We start from the raw sequence: 20,200 nt of genomic DNA, 5'->3' as shown, positions 1-20,200 counted from the left end.
GTTCTTACTCTACAGGGTTGTTGGAAAAAATTAAAGAATAACTGCCCAATACATATAGCCGATAAGAAGCGCTAAAAACTGCATGCACACCAGCTCATAAATCCTCATGTCATGCTTTCAGGAAGCAGACTCTGGGATGGAGATTCACAAGCAGGGGCTTCATTAGGTTGTGCCCTTGGGGTCACTGTGGAAGGGAGAGGAAGGAAGCAGGAGAGTGCAGAGGGAGAAATGCAGCTGGAGGCAGACCCAACCCCACAGGAGCACTGGAGCTGAGATGGTCTTCAGAAGCAGTCTGAGTAATCAGAGATAGCCAGGCCCTTGTATCCCAGCATCCATCTGTCTGGGAACACAAGCTGCCCCGGGTGCAGGTATGACCTCAAGTGAGGCCGCTTTTGGGGTCTGAGACAGCCGACTGCACTCCCTTAGCTGGGGCAACAAGACCTCCACTGATGGGGATCTGGGTGGCACATTCAGGCTCTCTACATAGATGCTCATTTTTAAATAAAATGTTTTACTTTATTTATTAAAAAACACATAAATAACGATACAGACTTCAAAGGGAACAAAGGAATAGATGAGCAAAAGTACTGTTATTTGTCTCCATTTTAGGAATCCTGAGACCCAGAGAGGTTAAGTAACTGGTTCTGGGTAACACAGCTCATTAGTAGCAGAGCTAAAATTTGAACTCATGTCTGTCTGACTCATGCTATTGCCTCCTGCTGGGAGTGTCTTAGGGAAGGCTTCCTGAAGGAAGTGGCATGTTATCCAGATCTTGAAGAAGCTTGCAGTACGATGGAACCAGACCATCTGGATTGGAATCACAGATTTCCCACTTCTTAGGTGTATGATCTTTGTCAAGTTACTAAACCTCTCTGGGCCTCAGTTTGCTCATCTGTAAAATTGGAATCACAATGGCATCCACCTGGTAAAGTTGCCATGATTATTCAGTGAGTCAATATATGCAGAGAAATGAGAACACAGCCCAACACGGTTGGTTGTTATGGTTAGATACTGAGGAAAAGGAAAATCAAAATCAAGAATCATGTGGAGGTTCGTGGCTTGAGCATCTTGGTGGAAATGGTGCCATTTACCTCAGTGATCTGAGCCCAGCCTGGCCTAGAGGAAGGAGGCTGGATGAGATGACCCTGATCCAGAGGTTTCCCTAAGCTCCAGGGAGTGGTGTGGGAGCACTGGCGCTCAGCGGAGGCTGGGCTGCAGGACGCTGGGCATGCTGAGAGGCCACCCTGGCTCTGAGCCCAGCCCTGGGCAGCTGGCCGGAGTTTCTCTTCAACAGGGGCTTTGTGTAGTAGCTGTTCCTTTCCCCAGCCTCTGCCGTACCATCCCCTCCCCAGGCAGCCGCAGCCTGGCCCAGGAGCGACCAGAATGCTTATGGCACATCTTGGTTCCTGGCCCCTGCCCCACGGTCTCATCAGAGCACAGCCTGGCAGCCTCCTGAGGATCGGAGGTCCCTGGATGCAATCCAGGGTGAGCCTGGGTGTGTGGGCTCCCAGCGCTGGTTCTGAAGGGCAGGAAGCCTATCCTAGTGCTTACTCTGAGCCTCGGCAACTCGCTTAAGCCCACTTAGGGTCCTCACTACAGTTTTCTCCTGCCACAAAACTGTATAGTCATGACTCTGCACAGACTTAAATTCAAGTCCAAGGTTTCCCTTGGCCAACACAGAAAGCTGTATGGGACAATGTAGGTCTCAACATTGGCACCTACCTCTCTTCCCTCCTGACAGCCCTCCAGTCTCCTTGGCCCCTTCCTCAGCCACATCAGGCTCACATGCACCCCACAGCCTTTGCATCTTCCCTTTCTCTGTTGAATTTACATCCTGAGAGCTCTGAGTCCTCACTGTTCAGGTCTCAGCCCCTCAGAAATGCCCTCCCAAGCCCCCACATCTGGAATAGCCTCCCATCCCAGTCCCTCTTCCTCTCATGACCCTGCCTATTCCTATATACCACATCTACCCCGCAAATGATCCCGTGGGCATGTTTATTGATTGTGTCTCTTACTAGAATGGAAGCTCCATGAGGGCAGGCAGAGACCATGTCTGTCTTACCCACCACTGTTCTAGGCACCTAGAAGACACCGGGTGCATAATGGTGCTTAACACATCATTGTTGCTATGACCTACAAGATGGGCTGCTTTGAGAATTGCTAACATAAAGTATGGAAAGTACCCAGAAGAGTGATGATATACCCCGGGTGCTCAAACCAGGAGCCACACTCATCTTCACTATTATTATTACTGTTATTATTGCATTAACTCATTGAGGAAAGGTTGACTTACTCTGTTGCCACAACAAACTTACTTACAAATATATTGCGGTGATAGAGGTAAGGAGAAAATGTGTATTCTCCCCATTCCTCATTTTCTGCCGGAAATCTGTCATCTTTATTATTGATATAGTTTGGCTGTGTCCCCACCCAAATCTCATCCTGAATTGTGTAGTTCCCATAATCCCCACATGTCATGGGACCTGGTGGGAAGTAATTTAATCGTGGGGGCGGTTACCCTCATGCTGTTCTTGTGACAATGAGTGAGTTCTCAAGAGATCTGATGATTTTTTGTAAGGGGCTTTTCCCCCTTTTGCTCGGCACTTCTTGCTGCCGCCATGTGAAGAAGGACATGTTTGCTTCTACTTCCACCATGATTGTAAGTTTCCTAAGGCCTCCCCAGCCATGCTGAATTGTGAGTCAATTAAGCCTCTTTCCTTTATAAATTACCCACACTCGGATATGTCTTTATTAGCAGAGTGAGAATGGACTAATACAATTATTATTACCCTCATTTTATCGGACAGACAAGCTTAATGACGTGACTAAGATCCAGAGTCTGAATCTTACTAGGGTATGTCATATTATTTATTTGGGCAAATCACTGAGCTTTTTTGTGCTTCAGTTTCTTCCACCATAAAATGGAGATAATTGTACAGATAGTTCCTGACTTCACAATGATTCGACATATGATTTTTCAACTTTGCAATGGTGAAAGAGTGATATGCATTCAGTAGAAAGGGTACTTAGATTCTTGAATTTTGATCTTTTCCCAGGCTGTGATATGTGGTAGGATACTCTCTTGTAGATGCTGAACAATTATAAGGGTAAATAACAGATATTCTACAGCATATAGCATTGCCAGATGATTTTGCCCCAATGTAGGCTAACGTCAGTGTTCTGAGCACATTTAAGGTAGGCTGGGCTAAGTTATGATGTGAACAGGTAACTTAGGTATATTACATGCATTTTCCACTTCAATATTCTCAATTTGTGATGGGCTTATTGAGACATAACTCCACTGTAAGTCAAGGAGCATCTGTAGTCTGTATTCCATGAGGTTGCTATGAAGATTAAGTAATATTTACAAATTACTTAGAAGAGTGCCCAGCACAGAGTAAGCACTATATCGTGTTTGTTAAATTAAATGATAAATCATATTCAGTGCTTACTATGTAAGAGACTGTTTTGTGTGCACTTATTTAATCCTTACTGCAATCACTTAAAGAAATCAAGGAACAGAGATGTTAATTAATTTGCCCAAGTTCACACAGCTTGTAAATGGTGCAGTGGTTTGAATGTTTATACATGTGCATAAAGCCTTTTCTTTTTTCCTTCCTTTAATCAAATTCGCTGGTCTCTTTACCTAGGAATTATTATACAAAGTTGTATGCACACAGCTGAGCCCGTTATGTTTTATAAAGCCTTTTAAAAGATTTTCAAGGATATTTTGGCCACAGGAGATTTTGACTTCAAATATTGAACTTATGCCATAACAAACCTCCTTATAAGATGCTCCTCTACTGTATATCAAAGACACCAAGAAGAGAGGACCTGGTTGAAATAAGAAAACAGGAGGAAGAGGGAAACATCACTGTACCAACTCCATCTCCCCACCTCCCATCTTTGCAAGGTGGCCTTGGGTACTTCTGGTCATCTTCAAGGCCACTAAGGAACATAATTTGACAACCACTGTGCTGGGTAATTTCTGAGTTCCACCACTTCAGGCATCTTGTGACTTCACGCTACTGGTTATGGCAGGCACTAATCAAGTGCCCAGCCACTTTCCTAGGCCCTTTATAGATTCACTCCTTTTCTCCCAACAACAGGAGTCCCAGAGTGCCTGTCCCTCTGGGACAGGCACTATCATTATCCCTCGTTTACAGATAAGGAAATTTTAGCACAGAGAGGTTAAGTGACTTGCCTAGGAAGTTAAGTGACAGCTAGAAAGGATTAAGCTGGGAAGCAAACTCAGTCTGACTCCAGAGCCCCTTCTCTTCACCTTCTGGCCATGCCACCTCTGACCTTGGCTGTTGTGGGTCCCTGGAGTCCCTGGGAATACTGTGGGGCTGTGTGTTTCCAAGGAAACAAAGCTTCCAATTCCTAAGAATATGGGAAAGAGGCTGGGGCATGGTGGCTCATGCCTGTAATCCCAGCACTTTGGGAGGCCTAGGCAGGAGGATCGCTTAAGCCCAGAGGTTCAAAACCAGCCTGGGTAACGTAGTAAGACCCTGTCTCTATAAAAAAAAATCACTTAAAAAATTTTAGCCAAACATGGTGGTGTGTGCCTATAGCCTCAGCTACTCAGAACACCAAGGTGGGAGGCTTGCTTGAGCCCAGGAGATAGAGGCTGCAGTGAGCTATAATTGTGTCACTGCACTCCAGCCTGGGTGACAATGTGAGGCTCTGTCTCAAAAAAATAAATAAAATAAAATGGGAAAGGGCAGGTGAAGTCCCTTTAGAGTCCCCAGTAGAACCCTACGCAACAGGGGTTTTCCTCTCTTAGGAAGCTGCCAGACCTCCCTCCAGCGCTGGAGCTGTGCCAAGGCCTGTGTGGCTGCGGGGACGCTGGCTGGAAGCCCGGTCACTCAGAGGCCCAGCTACGGGGCAGCTCCTGGCTTCTTACTTGCCCGAGTCATTAATATTCTCTCTCTCTAGCCCCTCTCCGTTTAATTGTGCACAGAGCTGTCAGGTCAGACTCTTTGCTAGAGCTGTGGCCTATGGGAAAAACCAGAGGTCCCATTTTCTCCCTGCAGCACTCCTTGCAGCCAGGGGAGGGGCTGTGGCCTCCACGCTGCCACTTACCGTATTCCCCAGGCTAGCAGACAAACTGCAGATGTACCAGAAACGCCTTAGTTTCACGAGGACTCTTCTGGGGAAAAATATTTTTAAGCATTTATTATTCTTACATTGAAGGTAACTTTTAAGTCAAATTGTAGGGGCAAGTGTACTATTTTGTTTATGTAAAAACTGTATGCTGTATTCTATTTTTTTTTTTTTTTTTGAGATGGAGTCTCGCTCACTCTGTCACCCAGGCTGGAGTGCAGTGGTGTGATCTCAGCTCACTGCAACCTCCGCTTCCCTGGTTTAAGTGATTATCCTGCTTCAGCCTCCTGGGTAGCTAGGATTACAGGCGTGCACCACCAAGCCTGGCTAATTTTTGTATTTTTTTTTAGTAGAGATGGGGTTTCACCATGTTAGCCAGGCTGATCTCACACTTCTGACCTCAAGCGACCTGCCCGCCTTGGCCTCTAAAAGTGCTGGGTTACAGGCGTGAGCCACCACGCCTGGCCCTGTATGCTGTCTTCTAGAATTGATTATGAAATTTTTAAGTTCTGAGTAAGCAGGGACTTTTCTATTAAAAGTAAAAATATATATATAAAGTGTCTTTGGTATACTGGGTTGATAAAAGGGCTATGGTAGCAATACATTGGATTCTGAATGTTAACGGACTAACCCAGCTCTGCCCTAGATCAGCTCCAAAACCTACAGCTTTGTTCTAGGTCAAAGCAAACGGTAGCTTTATTGTGAGCTTGCTGCATCACAGTTGCACCAGGGGGCAGCACTGAGCATATTTTGACATCCTCAGCTTTGCCGCTTTGTGGTTATAATGATGTGTTGAGTCAGTTATTTAAGGATGCATTTGATGGTGAGAGGACAGAGGTGCGGAAGAGTATTCTAGATGTTATACACTGGTAAATAGGGTAACTATTTACCAGTCAGCAGAGAGAGCACCCAAATAATTCTGCAGCACTGACAGGCGAGTGGAGTCTCGGTGAACTTCTCTACCCGTCTCTGCCCTGGAGGACTGGAGTCAGCACCGGGCATTGCTCTTAATTTAGAGACAAGGTGACAGACTGGTGGGTCCTTTGCAGAATCACATCATCTTATGGAGGTAGATGGGTGTCTCAGGCACTACTTTTAGGGATCCTGGGCAACTCACAAAAACTTTTTCAGGCTGAAGTTCCTCCTCAGTAAAACAGGAACCAATATTTATCTTTTGGGATGGTTGGGAGGAGTCAAGGAGCTAATGCCTGCAGGTGCCTGGTCCCCTGTAAAGCCTCAATAATGGTGATTCTTATGACAATGAATAATAATGCAATGTTAATATTTGTATAATTATCATTGTAATAATTACCCTTATTACTGTATGTGTGTGTATATATATAGCTTTTGAGACAGAGTTTCTGTCGCCCAGGCTGGAGTGCAGTGGCGTGATGTTGGCTCGTTGAAACCTCTCCCTCCCAGGTTCAAGCGATTCTCGTGCCTTAGTCTCCCCAGTAGCTGGGATTACAGGCACACATGTAATTTTTGCATTTTTAGTAGAGGCGGAGTTTCGCCAGGTTGGCTGGCCTGGTCTCAAACTCCTGACCTCAAGTGATCCGCCTACCTCAGCCTCCCAAAGTGCTGGGATTACAGGCGTATAAATACCATTATTATTGATAATTACGTTGATTGTGTTGTAGTTGATGTATATCTGATACATGTTTTATATATGATATATAGTAAGTCTTGTATATATATTTCATACGTATTAATATATTATTAAATAATAATTATAAAATGAATATTTTATATAAGTAACTATTACTATTAGGGTAATTAATAACCTTCACTGGAGGGATGAGAAGTTTTACTACTGAGGGTCTGGTTTGATTTCCCTTTCCCACTTAAATCGGCGCTTAGGGGTGCTAGAACCAAATGGATTATTGGAGACCCAGGGGTTTGGGTCCCTGGCCTGTACGAGATAGAGTGGAGAGCAGTTCAAGAAGTAGAGAGGCTGCTGGCTCAGATGTGTGACCTTGGCTCGAATGTGTGACATTGGACACGTCACCTCCCCTCTGTGCACCTCAGTCTCCCCATCTGGGAAGGGGTATGGTTGTCATTGTTGTGATCTATCCTAACCCTCTCTGGGGGGTGGCAGCTGGGGATGGGCTGGGGTATGAAGGAATGCCTTTCTCTCTGCAGGAATCGGGGCTGTCTGTATGGATTGGTGGGCAGCTGCACCCCCTGGAGAGTGTGCCCCCCGCCCTGGCTGTGCTGCTTATCACTGTGGTCATTGCCTTCTTCACTGAGTTTGCCAGCAACACGGCCACCATCATCATCTTCCTGCCGGTCCTGGCAGAGCTGGTGAGGGTCCTTCTGGGGAAGAGGGGAGCACCCCTCCCCCAACACACATTTGGAAATCTTCCCCCTACCAAGGGAGCTTCACTGGGGGCTACAGTTGCTATTACTGTCTTCCAAAATACATGAAAGTGTCAGAACCACAGTACAATTTTTTTAAATACTGGATGTTTTCCTTCAAAAAATGCATACATAGAGTAAATATTTTCAAAGTGCTCCCAATTCTCTCTTTTGGGAAAATTAACCCATGGTGACATAGAGAGTTTTCTAGAACAGGTAAATTACCAATTTTGGATTAAGAAAAGGTAAAAAATCTGAGTAAACAAATGGCCATAGGAGAAATTCTAATGGTAAGCAAAGCAGTAGCCTCCCTCTAAAGCAGGGGTTTCAACACTGTTGATAGTTGGGGCTGATCATTCTCTGTACGGGGCTGTCCCATGTACTACAGGGTGTGTAGCGGTGTCCCTGGGCTCTGCTCACTAGAGACAAGTGGCTCCTCCCTAAATCGTGACAATCCAAATGTCTCCTAGCATTCCCAAATATCCCCTGTCAGGGGAACAAATCCTTCCCCCTACCCAGCTGATAACTACTGGGCTAAAAATCACCAGCCCCAGGCCAGGCTCTGCCGCTCATGCCTGTAATCCCAGCACTTTTGGAGGCTGAAGCAGGCAGCTTGCTTGAGCTCAGGAGTTCCAGACTAGGCTGGGCAACATGGTGAGACCCCATCTCTGCAAAAAATACAAAAAGTAGCCAGGCTTAGTGGCAGGTGCCTGGGCAACAGAGCAAGATCCTGTCTTAAAACAAAAACAAAATCACCAGCCCCAGGTGGTTTGGTGGGTGAGAGCTAGCAGATTTGCAAGGAACAGAGAGTTCCCAACTCACCCGAACTGTTCACCAGCATAGAAAAATAGACATGGCCACTCAATTTATAGCTAGCAAAACCCTGGCCCCAAAACCAGATAAGGAGAGCAAGGGAAGAGAAAGCTATAATTCAATCTCCTGTAAAAAGAAATGCAAATAGCAAAATGAAACCATGATTGAATGAAAAGAACAATATATACATGATCAGGTAGCTTTTATACTAGGAGTTTTAAAAAGGAAACTATCAATATAGTTTTATATTTAAACAGATTAAAGACCAGACCATATAATTATATTAATGTAACCCACGCTGATAAAATTAAATCAATGATGCAAGTAAATGCTTTGTATGCAAACAGTGATGCCCCAGCACACATACCTGCAGCACCTTGTCTTTGGTTTCCGTTTGCTTATTTTATGCATCAATTTATCTGTGTTAGCACACAGATATACACTGTGTTATTTTTCAGTGACTGGAGAATATTCCGTTATAAATGGACATTGTTGGTTTATTTAAGCAATCTCTCTGCCCAGTGGAAATATAGGTATTTCCAGACTTTGCTGTTACTCAACAATGATGCGTCACCTGAGCCTTGTCTATGTATCATTGATTACATCTAGAGAAATGCCTATAACTGAGATTCGTGGGTCAAAGAGCATGTGCGTTTAAAATGTTGTTAGAGATGAGGAAATTGCCCTCCAAAGTGGCTAATCATTTTACAGCAGCATGGGTTGCAAGTCCTCAGGGAGACCTGGTGACTGAGAGAAATGGGAGTATTATAGGGGGTATGGGGAAGGAGAGGGAGTATAGAACCCAGCCAGGTCTGTAAGGGGCAGCTTTTGCTGGAAAAGACACTTGCAAATGACACATTCTTGTAAACTTTGCTTATCATCAAAATCAAAAAACATTTTACATGCAAGGGGGTGATTTTAGAGCTTTTTGAGAAAATAAATATGCTTTGGGTTGCAAAAATTCCCCAGAAGGCCCAAAAACATCCTATTTAAGTAAAATGCCATAAAAGTGATCAGTATGAATTGCAGGCAGGAGAGGTGACAAACTGGTGGCCCACTAGCTGAGGCCAGCTCACAGGGGGGTTTGATACACACAGTCTTGGAAATTTCAAGAGCTGCCAACAGATGCTCTCATGGGCTCTCTTTCTCACTGAAATCCAGGGATGCCCCCAACAAGAGGTATCCAGAGGCCAACTCTGGGTTGAGATTGTTTGGCTGAGGGAAGGAGCAGGCAGAGGAAGTGTTTTAAAGCCCTGGTTCTCAGCGTACAGTCCTTAGACCAGCAGCACCAGGGGAACATGTCAGGAATGCAGATTCTTAGGTCCCACCCCAGACTTGCTGAATCAGCAATTCTGGGTGAGGTGGGGCCAGCCATGTGGGCTTTAACCAGCCCTCCAAGTGCTTTTCTGCACTCTCACATTGGAGAAGGAGTGTTCTAGGTACATCACCCCAGCCCATCCCTGATCAAACCACAATGTGGCCCTTGAATGTCACTAACCCTGGGAATGTTCTCTCCACCTCTCTCTCGATCTGGTTCTCTTCTTACCTGCTTGTGTCTGCTTCTGCCTGTGCATGTGTCTTTCTGACTGCCTTTCTCTCTCTGTCTCTCTAACTCTCTCTTCTCACTTGTCCCTGTTGTTCTCTGCCACTGTCTATGGACGTCTTTGTCTCTCTGTCTCTACGTCTTTGTGTCCCTCTTTCCAACTGCCTCTCTCTCTCTCTCTTGCTGTGGTCGCTCTGCGTTGGTCCCTCTCCGGGTCTGTCCCACCTTTTCCTGGCCCAGGCCATCCGCCTGAGAGTGAACCCGCTGTATCTGATGATTCCGGGCACAGTCGGCTGCTCCTTTGCCTTCATGCTCCCGGTCTCTACGCCCCCCAACTCCATCGCCTTCGCCTCTGGACACTTGCTGGTTAAAGACATGGTGAGTCTGGGCATTTCCCAGCAGAGGCCCCGGGATGTGGGTGGGCAGCAAGGGGGCGGGCAAGGCCTCTGTGCAGGACTCCTGCACCCTGACCCCACTCCCCAGTCTCTGAATAGGTCTTTCTGAGTGGGACCAGGAACATACATTTAGCAGAGACTCTGGGATGATTCTTGCACTTAGACAATCTCAGGAAACACTGCCTTAGTGACTGCTTTCCAAAATTTGCTCTAGAGGCAAGGAACTTCCCCCTCCCTCTGGACCCCTCTTCGTGCCCGGAATCTTTAGGGGAGAGAAGCAGCAGACACATCCTAGGACTCAGGGGTGGGCCTCAGTGCTCAGCCAGCTGGGAAGGAGACAGAAGCTGAGGACTGTAGCAGTGGGAGGACCCCACCAGCTTTCAGCAGGGCCCAGCCATTGGCAATATGTTCCCTCCCCCGGAAGGTCCCTGCTGAACCAGCTCCTCCCTTCCCGCTCCTGACTCCTGCAGCCTTTTCCCTCTCCACTGGCTTTGCAAATAACCCTTCCAAAGCTGTCAAAGCCAAGAAGGGCGATCTGCTTAACCAATCGCGATGCAGGCCCTCCAGGCACAAGACCCCTGCAGTACACACGGGGAGAGAGAGCGAGGCAGAAAGGGAGACACAGCAAACAGAGAAGAGAGGAGACAAAGAGACGCTCGTTAGTTTGCTCATTCATTGCAGCACTATTTACTGAGTGCATTCTATGTTCCAGCCACTGGGGGCACTGCAGAGTGGGAGAGACATCGATCTGCCTCCAAGGAGGGTGCTTTCTATTGGAGACAGACGTCAGCACGTTCAGCAGATTTTCTTAAATTATGTAAATTTCAATATTGCTAGGTGCTCAGAAGGAAATAAAACATAAGGAAGTGTAAGAGGACGGGGGAGAGGGGTGGCAGGGAAGCCCTCTCCAGGAAGGTGACATGGGAGCTGATCATGGGAAGCAGCCAGCCTCGCAAAGAAAAAGGGGAAGAGCAGTCCCAATGGAGGGCGCAGCAGGTGCAAAGGCCTGGAAGTGAGGAATAGCAGCGAGTGCTCCAGAAATTCAGGGCCAGGAGGCTGGGGTGGCTGCAGTGGAGTTGGAGAAGGATGAGGTTGGAGACACGAGGTCAGGGAACAGCAGGGACAAGACAGACTTCTATCTTATTCGAACCACAGTGGGCGCCCTCAGTAAGCAGGGCAATGATGTGATTTCACTTCTCTCTGTAGAAGATCATTTTGGCTGCTGGCTGGAGTGAATCGTTAGGGTGGGAGGGACAAGTGTGGAAGAAGGGAGGCTACTTAGAGAAAAAGACTGAGAGGGCAGCAATGCAAACAGCACAGATTTGGAGAATAAGGACAGCCAGAGAAATGGAGAGTCCCCAAGAGGTAGAGACTTGCAAGAGATGTGGAGGGGTACAAGGGGCACCCCCGGTCAGCCAGTCCCAGGCAGGGATGGGCCACCTGCAGGTTCGCTCCTGAGAGTAATGAGTTAGGTGTTAATGAAGTAGCTAACATGGGACCAGCAGGAATTTTGAGCCCTGGCAAAGGGAGACCCAATCCTCCCCCAGTTTCCCCAATGTGTCGTCCCGGCTCCCTCTAATCCTCCGAAGGTGCCGGGGCTTCCACCTCTGTGCCCTTAGAAGAGAGGCAGGACAGCACACACAGTATATCCCCCACCCGTCCATGGTAATATTTATTTAACACCTTTACTAAATCAGCTTGACATTAAAAAAAAAAAAAAAAACTTAAATAAGAATATTCCAGAAGAAATATTTCCAGAGCATCCATCAATGGAAAACCGGTATTATTAATATATGCCATGGCCAGTAAACCTAAAAATAAATGCAAAGTGGCAAAAACAAAAGAATTAAGCTCTCCCTGATAGCAGCTGCCTGGAGAAGGTTCTGGGCCTCTCCTTGTTAAAAGGGCAACTGACAGGAGCAGAGAAGTGCTGAAGCCATGGTGGCCCCTGTGAACCCCAAAAATCTGAGACAGGGCTCAGTAAATTTAGGAAGTTTATTTTGCCTAAGTTAAGGACACACGCCCGTGGCACAGCTTCAGGAGGTCCTGACGACATGCACCCCAGGTGGTGGAGCACAGCTTGATTTTATACATTTTAGGGAGGCATGAGACATCAATCAACATATGTAAGATGAACATGGGTTTGGTCCAGAAAGGCGGGACAACTCAAAGAGGGTAGGGGGCTACCAGGTCATAGGTATATAAGAGACAAATGGTTGCATTATTTTGAGTCTCTGATGAGCCTTTCCGAAGAAGACAATCAGATATGCATTCATCTCAGTGAGCAGAGGGATGACTGAATAAAATGGGAGGCAGGTTGGCCCTAAGTAGTTCCCAGTTTGACTTTTCTCTTTAGCTTAGTGATTTGGGGGCCCCAAGATTTATTTTCCTATCACACCCCTAAGGGAGACTTTCTCTGGGAGGAATAAACAGAAAGAGAATTAGAAAGGAAGTAACTGTCTCACCATGTGATTCAGGCTGGGCTATGTGAAGGCGGGGCAGCCGGGAGACCCAGGTGGGAAAACAGGGATTTTCAGCCCAAGGTGGACTGAATGGTCCAAGAGGCCAGCCAGGGTGGGGAGCAGATGGCACATTCTCCACCGACAGAAGAAAAATGCTTCCCAATGGACAAGGGTAGTCTTGACTAGGACTACCTAACTGGACTGGACCTGAAGTGTGTGTGTGTCTCTATATATGTGTACATATGTGTGTACATGCATGTGTGTGTGTGTGCATGCATGTGTGTATATGGGTAGGAGTTGGGGGTGTTTAGTGATCAGACAAGATTCTTTTCAAATTAGGTGACCTTGGACAAGTCAACTTCTCTAGGTCTCATTTTTCTCTAAAATGGGGATTAATAAGAATAACCTTTGTAAGGTTGCTTTCTGGGTTAAACGGCATAGCCCTGTGACAACTGCATAGCACACAATGCCTGGAACCTAGAGGCCATCAATGAATGGGGACACTTGTAGCTCTTTGAGTGACAGCCTAGGGTAGTGTAAAGATTGAAGGATCCCAGGCATTGACCGACCTGGGTCTGTGTCCTGGCTCCATCACTTCCTGGCTGTGCGATCTTGGGTGAGTGACTTCCTGTCTCTGAGTCTGGATGTTTCCATCTGTATGGTGGGTCAGGTGCTGACCTCTCCCTCTGTCTGGGCTCTATTTCAGGTGCGGACAGGCCTCCTGATGAACCTGATGGGTGTCCTGCTGCTCAGTTTGGCTATGAATACCTGGGCACAGACCGTCTTCCAGCTGGGCACCTTCCCCGACTGGGCTGATATGTACTCGGTCAACGACACAGCATTGCCACCCACCTTGGCCAATGACACATTTCGGACCCTCTGAGTCCCCCTGGAGGACTCCCTTGAGGCTGAACCCTCTCAAAGGGCTGTCACCATCACCTGCTGCTAGGACACTACAAAACAATCAAATAATTCTTTTCTGTAATCCTATATGCAGCAAGCAAGGGTGACCTCCAGTGGCCCACTCAAGTCCATGAGCCATTATCTAGGATACTTTCTCTCTCTTTCATGCAGTTCAAAGCCCAGGTATCTCTCAGATCTGCTGCCTGAGAAATAAGCTCCTTTATCAGTGAGCTGTTTTATCGTTAGGATGCAAGGGAGCCCAGTTTCATCAACAGTGAGCAAATCTGGCATGGTGTTTGTCTCGTACAGTTGGGATAGGAGGCCACTCATTCCCACGGGCACAGCTAACATTATCCCCCAGTGATTACTTTCGATTACACTGAAGAGACCACCTTGTCTTTAAAGATCACTTTCCTGGGCTGCAATGTTCCAACACAGTTGTTCCAGCTGTTCACAACCAGTGTGTGATTTTGCTTAGTTGGTGCCCATTCTGCACCAATTGTTTTACCCCTGCCGATAACCAGCAGTCAGAGATTCTTTTTTAATCCTTGGAGACAGGGAAAGGGACAGATAGCTTTCCAAGGACATGAGACTGTACAAAGCCTCTTTGCTGTTTCTCTGGGCTCCTGAGCCTACCAGGGGAAGTTCTAGAAACCGCAGCTGACATCTCGACCCAAGAGATTTAGGATTCTCCTGTTTCATCTGGGTCAGTTTGGCCATAATTCTGGGGTCAGACCAGGCCTGGGTCCTGCCCTCCCATGGGGTGACTCATGACCCCTCCGGCCAGGACCCTCCTACATGTGGCCCCCAGAGGCCTCTGTGGCTGCAAGGCGGTCAGTTGCTGCTTGTCCCAGCAGGTGGCCTTGATCTCTCCACGCCCCACCTTAAGTGGTAAGCATGTTTAATGATCAAAGGCCCCATTTGTCAGGGGTGAGAGAAAAGTCAAAAGATAAATTGGGGCCTTGTAAAAGGCCACGGTAAAATGTCTCAGGCAAGCAAAAGATTGTCCCCTTCTACATATGGGTAAAACTGAGACGTCCCCATGACCCCGAGGCTGGAAGTGGTGTCTGCCCTCAAGGGTTAATCCCTCTTTTTTCCAAGCAGAAGCATTCTGGCATCCCAGTGAAGAGCGCAGGCCCTCAGGAAGTGTCTGCTGAATGGAATGGCCCAGTGTTAGCCCAGTATTGGAAAAGACACCAGCCCAGGGGCCCTGAATCGTCACACTTCCCCTTCCTAAGCCTCTGAGGGTGGAGATTTCCCTAGGAGCTCTTGGCCAGCTGGGAAGGCAGCACCCAGCTGCACTCGTTGTTGATACAGCATAAGTGAATCATGGGCATTTCCCTGAGAGCAGTGGGAAAGGCCCTCTGAGTTGGAGGTTGAGCTCCACCTCCTTTCCAAGCAAGCACTCAGTGTTGAATCACAGTTACAACCCACTGGGGCTGGTGGGAGGTGCGTTGTATGGGACTGGAAGCAAGAGGTTCATTCAAAGAGAAACTCATGGGATTTGTAACCAGATGAATCATGATTTCAAAGACTTCTGATCAAAAATACTGTGAAATAAAGAATGTTAATCAACATTGGACCTGGAGATGATTTGCCTTTCTGAACATAAGAGAGCTTCAAAGCCCCAAATTCCTGGGCTGGGGATTCCACAGAGTTGACCTCTCTGATTTTATACTGCTCTTCCCTCCCGTCTCCAGCTACATACTCAAACTCTCCTGCCTCAGGGCCTTTGCATGTGCTGTTCCCTCTGCCTAGAACACTCTGCTCGCAAATATATGTCTGGTTCGCTGACTCACTTTATTCAAGTCCCTGCTCAGGTGTCACCTTCCCTGAGAGGCTTCCCTGACCTCCTGTCTAAAATATCACCCTCATTACTCTCCACCCCCTTACTCTGCTATATTTTCTCCTTAATAGTTAGGACACTGTATAACTTATTTTCTTATTATCTTCTTCTCCCTCTAGAATATAAATTTATGAAAATACAAATGGTATTTTTTTTTTACTGCTGTAACTCCAGTTCCTAGAGCAATTTCCAGCACATAGCAAGTGTTCAGTAAATATTTGCTGCTTGAATCTGCACCAGAATTAACAAGAAAGCCATCTCTCCCTCTGATCTGGGGTCTGTTTTGTTCATTACTTTGTTCACTCCTTCTTCCATTTATTCATTCAATAAACATTTATTGGGAACCTGTCATGTTCTAGTTCATTGTCCTGCCCACATGGAACTTACACGCTGGCAGGGGAGATAGGCAATAGGAAGATAAACAAATAAATCATGTGTCATGATGCCGGCTAAGAAGAAAATGACCAAGATGTTAAACTGACTCAGAGGCTACTTTAGCCAGGGTGGACGGGGAGGACTTCTCTGAGGAGGTGGCATTAGATTGAGACCTGAAGGAGTCAGTCAGATGCTCATGGCAATGTGGGAGGAAGGGAGAAAGTGGGAGTGATGGGGAGTCTCTGGGGAGAACATTCCAGGCAGGGGGACTGCAAGCGCAGAGGTTCAGATGAGCAGATTGCTTCACTTAGCTGGGTGCTCTGAGATGGAACTTTGTGGCATTTGGAAATCTAGAGTCTGCCTCTTCTGGCTGGTTACCAGCTCTCTCTGCAGCTTTCCTGAGAAGGCATCCTAGCTTGCTCTGACCGGCTGTTACTCAGTCCTTGAAGCCTGAAGGGCTTTGCCATTCTTAGTGAAAAAGATCTGCAGGCAGAAGGCGGCAGCACCATTACGGTATGCTCATGGCAGCATGGGAACAAGGAGATGGCAGGGCTGGTACAGAGTCATTGGAATACACCAAGGGCTCATGTCCAGAAGATATGAGGAGCACCCCAACTCAGAAAAGACAAGACAAACAAACAAAGAAAACCTTGTTTTTGTTATCTGTGGTTGCATAACAAACCATCCTCAAACTTAGAACTTTGAAACAGCAATTTCTCAGCTCACGTTTCTGCGTTTGGACAGAGCTCTGCAGGGATGGCATTGTCTCTGCCCCATGAGCTGGGAGTTTTGCTAGGGCTGGAAGGTCTGCAATGGCCGCTAACACTTCAGGGTCTCTCTTCACGTGGCTTCTCCAGGAGTCTATCCTGGACCTCTTTACATGATAGTGGCCTTCAAGAGTGACAAAAACCGAAGCTAAAAGACCTCTAAGGGCAGGATGTGGAAGTCTAAGAATGTCAATTCTGCCGAATTCTATTGGTCAAAGCAGCCCACAGGACTGGCCTGGTTCAAGGGGAAGGAAATAGACTCCAGCCCTTGATGGTAGGGGCAGCATCCACCAGGGAGGGGAGGGACAGTGGGCTGCCATGTTTGGAAGCCATTTACCATAGCCCGCAAGAGAAAAGTGGACAAAAGGTGCGAAATGTCATCCTGAAAAGAGGTATCTACATGGCCAACAGGATTATGAAGAGATACCCAAACCTACCTGTTTATAATTTGCAGGGAAATGCAAATTAAAATAAATTCAACAACATGCCAATCAGACTGGGAAAAATAAGAAAAGTGGACAATAAGTCCTGGTAGGATATAAGGAAACAGAAATCCTGTCAGCCCGGCCAGCAACTTGGCAGTAATTAGGGGTATTCATTATCTGTATTTCCTATGACTCAGAAAACTACCTCATGGGTCCTAAGGAGACAGTGTCAAAGGATATTTGTGCCACTGTTGTTTGAGGCCACCTAGGTGACCATCACCGGAGGAGTATTGAAATAAAATATAAGGGAAATACACTAAGGAAAACACAGGAACACATAGAAGTGATGAACTACAGGTACATAGGGTGACAAATTACACACAGACATATTCCAATATGAGTGTCAAACAGATATAGAGTCAAGTAGGTGGAGAAATGGAGGTGGTGATGGTAGTTGTAAAAAGGAGATGAAATAAAAGTCACTAAACAAGGAGTTCAATAAGCCACATTGGAATCCTGGCTCTATCTCTAACATGCTGTGTGACCTTGAGCAGATCTCTTTACTATTTTTTTTTTCTTGAGACTGGATCTTGCTCTGTAGCCCAGGCTGGAGTGTGGGGTGCAATTATAGCTCACTGTAACCTTGAACTCCTGGGCTCATGTGATCCTCCCACCTTAGCCTACTGAGTAAAAAGGACTACAGGTGTGCACCACCATACCTGGCTTATTTTCTTATTTTTTTTGCGCAGACAGGGTCTTGCTATGTTGCCTAGGCTGGTCTCAAACTCGTGGCCTCAAGCAGTCCTCCTGCTTTGCCTTCCAAAGCACTGGGATTATAGGCACGAGCCACCGCACCTGGCCTACTATTTTGGATTTCGATTTTTTCATCTGAGAAATGAAAGCACATAGGTGGGGTCTCAAGAGGAAATAGAAAGCGTGCAAACTAGCTAATTTGTAGAGAGTTTAGTAAAAGGTCAAGTTACAAGGTGAGCAGAGAGTAGGGGGACCACAGGAAAAGTGTGGGACCCCAGTGCTGAGAAATCAGCGAGCAAGGAGTGGAGGAGCACCTCCCAGCCCAAGGCCTCAAGGGAGCAAGCTTCCTGATGGGATCTGGGTCCAGGGACACAGATGACTCTTGGTGACTGCAGGAAGGGGTGGGCTCTTCCTCTCCTCCATCCCTCAGCTCTCCTGCTGGGGAGTCAGGGCTCCCTAGAGAAACCAACAAACAGGGTGTGCATGTGTGTGTGTGTGTGTGTGTGTGTGTGTGTGTGTCTTATCAAGACAGAAGGAGAAAGATTTCTTTTAGGAATTGGCTCACACCATTGTGGAGGCTTAGCGAGTCCAAAATCTGATGGGGAGACCAGTAGGCTGGAGAGCCAAGAAAGTGCTGCAGTTGGAACCTGAAGGCTGTCTGCTGCAGAGCGTCCTCTTGCTCAGGGAGGGTCAGTCTGTTGCAATATTCAGGCCTCCCACTGACGGATGAGACCCATTCACATTCTGGAGGGTGATCCACCCTACTCAAAACCCACTTATTCAAATGTTAATCTCATCTCAAAACATACTCACAGAAACATCAAGAGTGAGGCATAACTAAATCTCTGGGCACCGTGGCCCAGCCAGGTTGACACATGAAACTTTATGTGTTGCACCAACAGGAGCCAGAATGCAAGGGGGGCTTTGATGCAGCCCGTCCAGGTCCACCTCCCGGGTGCAGGGCAGGGAGGAGGAGCATGGGGAGGGGTCTGGAGAAACAAGCTTTGAGAAGAGTAAGGCACAAAAGGTTGACACATCAGAGCTTGCAATCTGGTGCCAGCCCTCAGCCAGGTTTTGTTTGTCCTCTCCCCAATGAGTTTGTTTTTTTATGTTTTTTTTTTTGTTTTTTTTTTTGAGACAGGGTCTCACTTTGTGGCCCAGGCTGGAGTGCACGGGCCTGGTGTGATCTCAGCTCACTGCAACCTCCATGTCCGAGGCTCAGGTGATCCTCCCACCTCAGCCTCTGGAGTAGCTGGAAGTGCACAACATCACCATCAGGCCCACTTAATTTTTCTATTTTTAGTAGAGTCGGGGTTTCTCCATGTTGCCCAGGCTGATCTTAGACTCCTGAGCCTCAAGTGACCCACCTTCCTCGGCCTCCCAAAGTGCTGAGATTACAAGCGTGAGCCACTGTGCCCGACCCCTGATGAATTTTAAATTATTATTTGCTAGTCATTAAAGTTCAGGAGATTTCACATAAAAATCTGGATTTCTGCTTCTCTTGGAAAGGAAAATACCAGATCTAGCAATATGAGACCCTCACTGGCATCTGGCAACAATTGTTTGGAGCTGAGTAGTTTGTGGAGGAAATCATAAGTTGGAACATGAACATTCATTAGCCTCAGTCCCCACCACTCTTTGATGTCTTACACTGGCTCTCCTCTGTCAACTCTGTCACTTTCCTGGCTTGTGAAAGCATTTGAATCTATGACCCTTGAATTGCAGGATCTGGGAGGTCCATTTCAGCATTAGCGGTCACGGGTTCTAATGGCCTAGAGCAGCACTACCCACTGACCTTTCTGTAATGATGGAAATGGTCTATAGCTGCCCTGTGCAACACAGTAGCCACTTGCTATGTGTGGCTACTGAACATTTGTAATGTGGCTAGTTCAAATTGAGATTTGTCATAAGTAGAAAATTGTAATACGAGAAAATAAATGTAAAACATCCTGTCAATTTTTTATATTATTTACATGTTAAAAGGATATTTGTGATATGTTACACTGACTAAAATATTTTATTAAAATTGATTTCCATTTTTAAAAATTCAATTTTTTAAATTTAAAAAATGTTATATATCAACTTGACTGGGCCATAGTGCCCAGATATTTGGTCAAGCATTATTCTGGATATTTCTGTGAGGGTGTTTTTAGATGAGACTAACATTTGAATCAGTGGACTTTGAGTAAGGCCACCGGAAAACTTTAAATTATGCATACGGTTCGAGTTGGTGGCTCACATACTGTTGCTATTGGATAGCACCAGCAATATAGGAAGATTTTGGCTGCTTCTCTGTATTCTCAAACTATCTGGACAGTGGCAACATTGAAGATGGCTGAAGAATTCAGTGACTCTAATATTCTATGCAGCTGGGTACAGTAGCTCACACCTGTAATCCCAGCACTTTGGGAGGCTGAGGTGGGCAGATTATTTGAGCCCAGGAGTTTGAGACCA

General features: G+C 46.7%; 1 protein-coding gene across 1 annotated transcript in view; it reads left to right on the top strand.

The window, feature by feature from the left end:
- The window catches only part of SLC13A3 (solute carrier family 13 member 3), a 93,521-nt gene extending 77,751 nt beyond the window's left edge, over positions 1–15,770 (top strand). Inside the window, exons 11-13 of the mRNA XM_024238854.2 lie at positions 7,249–7,410; positions 10,061–10,198; positions 13,384–15,770. Coding sequence (XP_024094622.1) covers positions 7,249–7,410; positions 10,061–10,198; positions 13,384–13,560 — 477 coding nt within the window. The 3' untranslated portion in view covers positions 13,561–15,770. The remainder of the gene's footprint in view (positions 1–7,248; positions 7,411–10,060; positions 10,199–13,383) is intronic.
- Positions 15,771–20,200: the final 4,430 nt, after the last annotated feature.

Source organism: Pongo abelii, chromosome 21 (assembly GCF_028885655.2).
Source record: "Pongo abelii isolate AG06213 chromosome 21, NHGRI_mPonAbe1-v2.0_pri, whole genome shotgun sequence".
Lineage (NCBI taxonomy): Eukaryota > Metazoa > Chordata > Mammalia > Primates > Hominidae > Pongo > Pongo abelii.
This window is presented reverse-complemented; position numbering and strand designations above follow the sequence as displayed.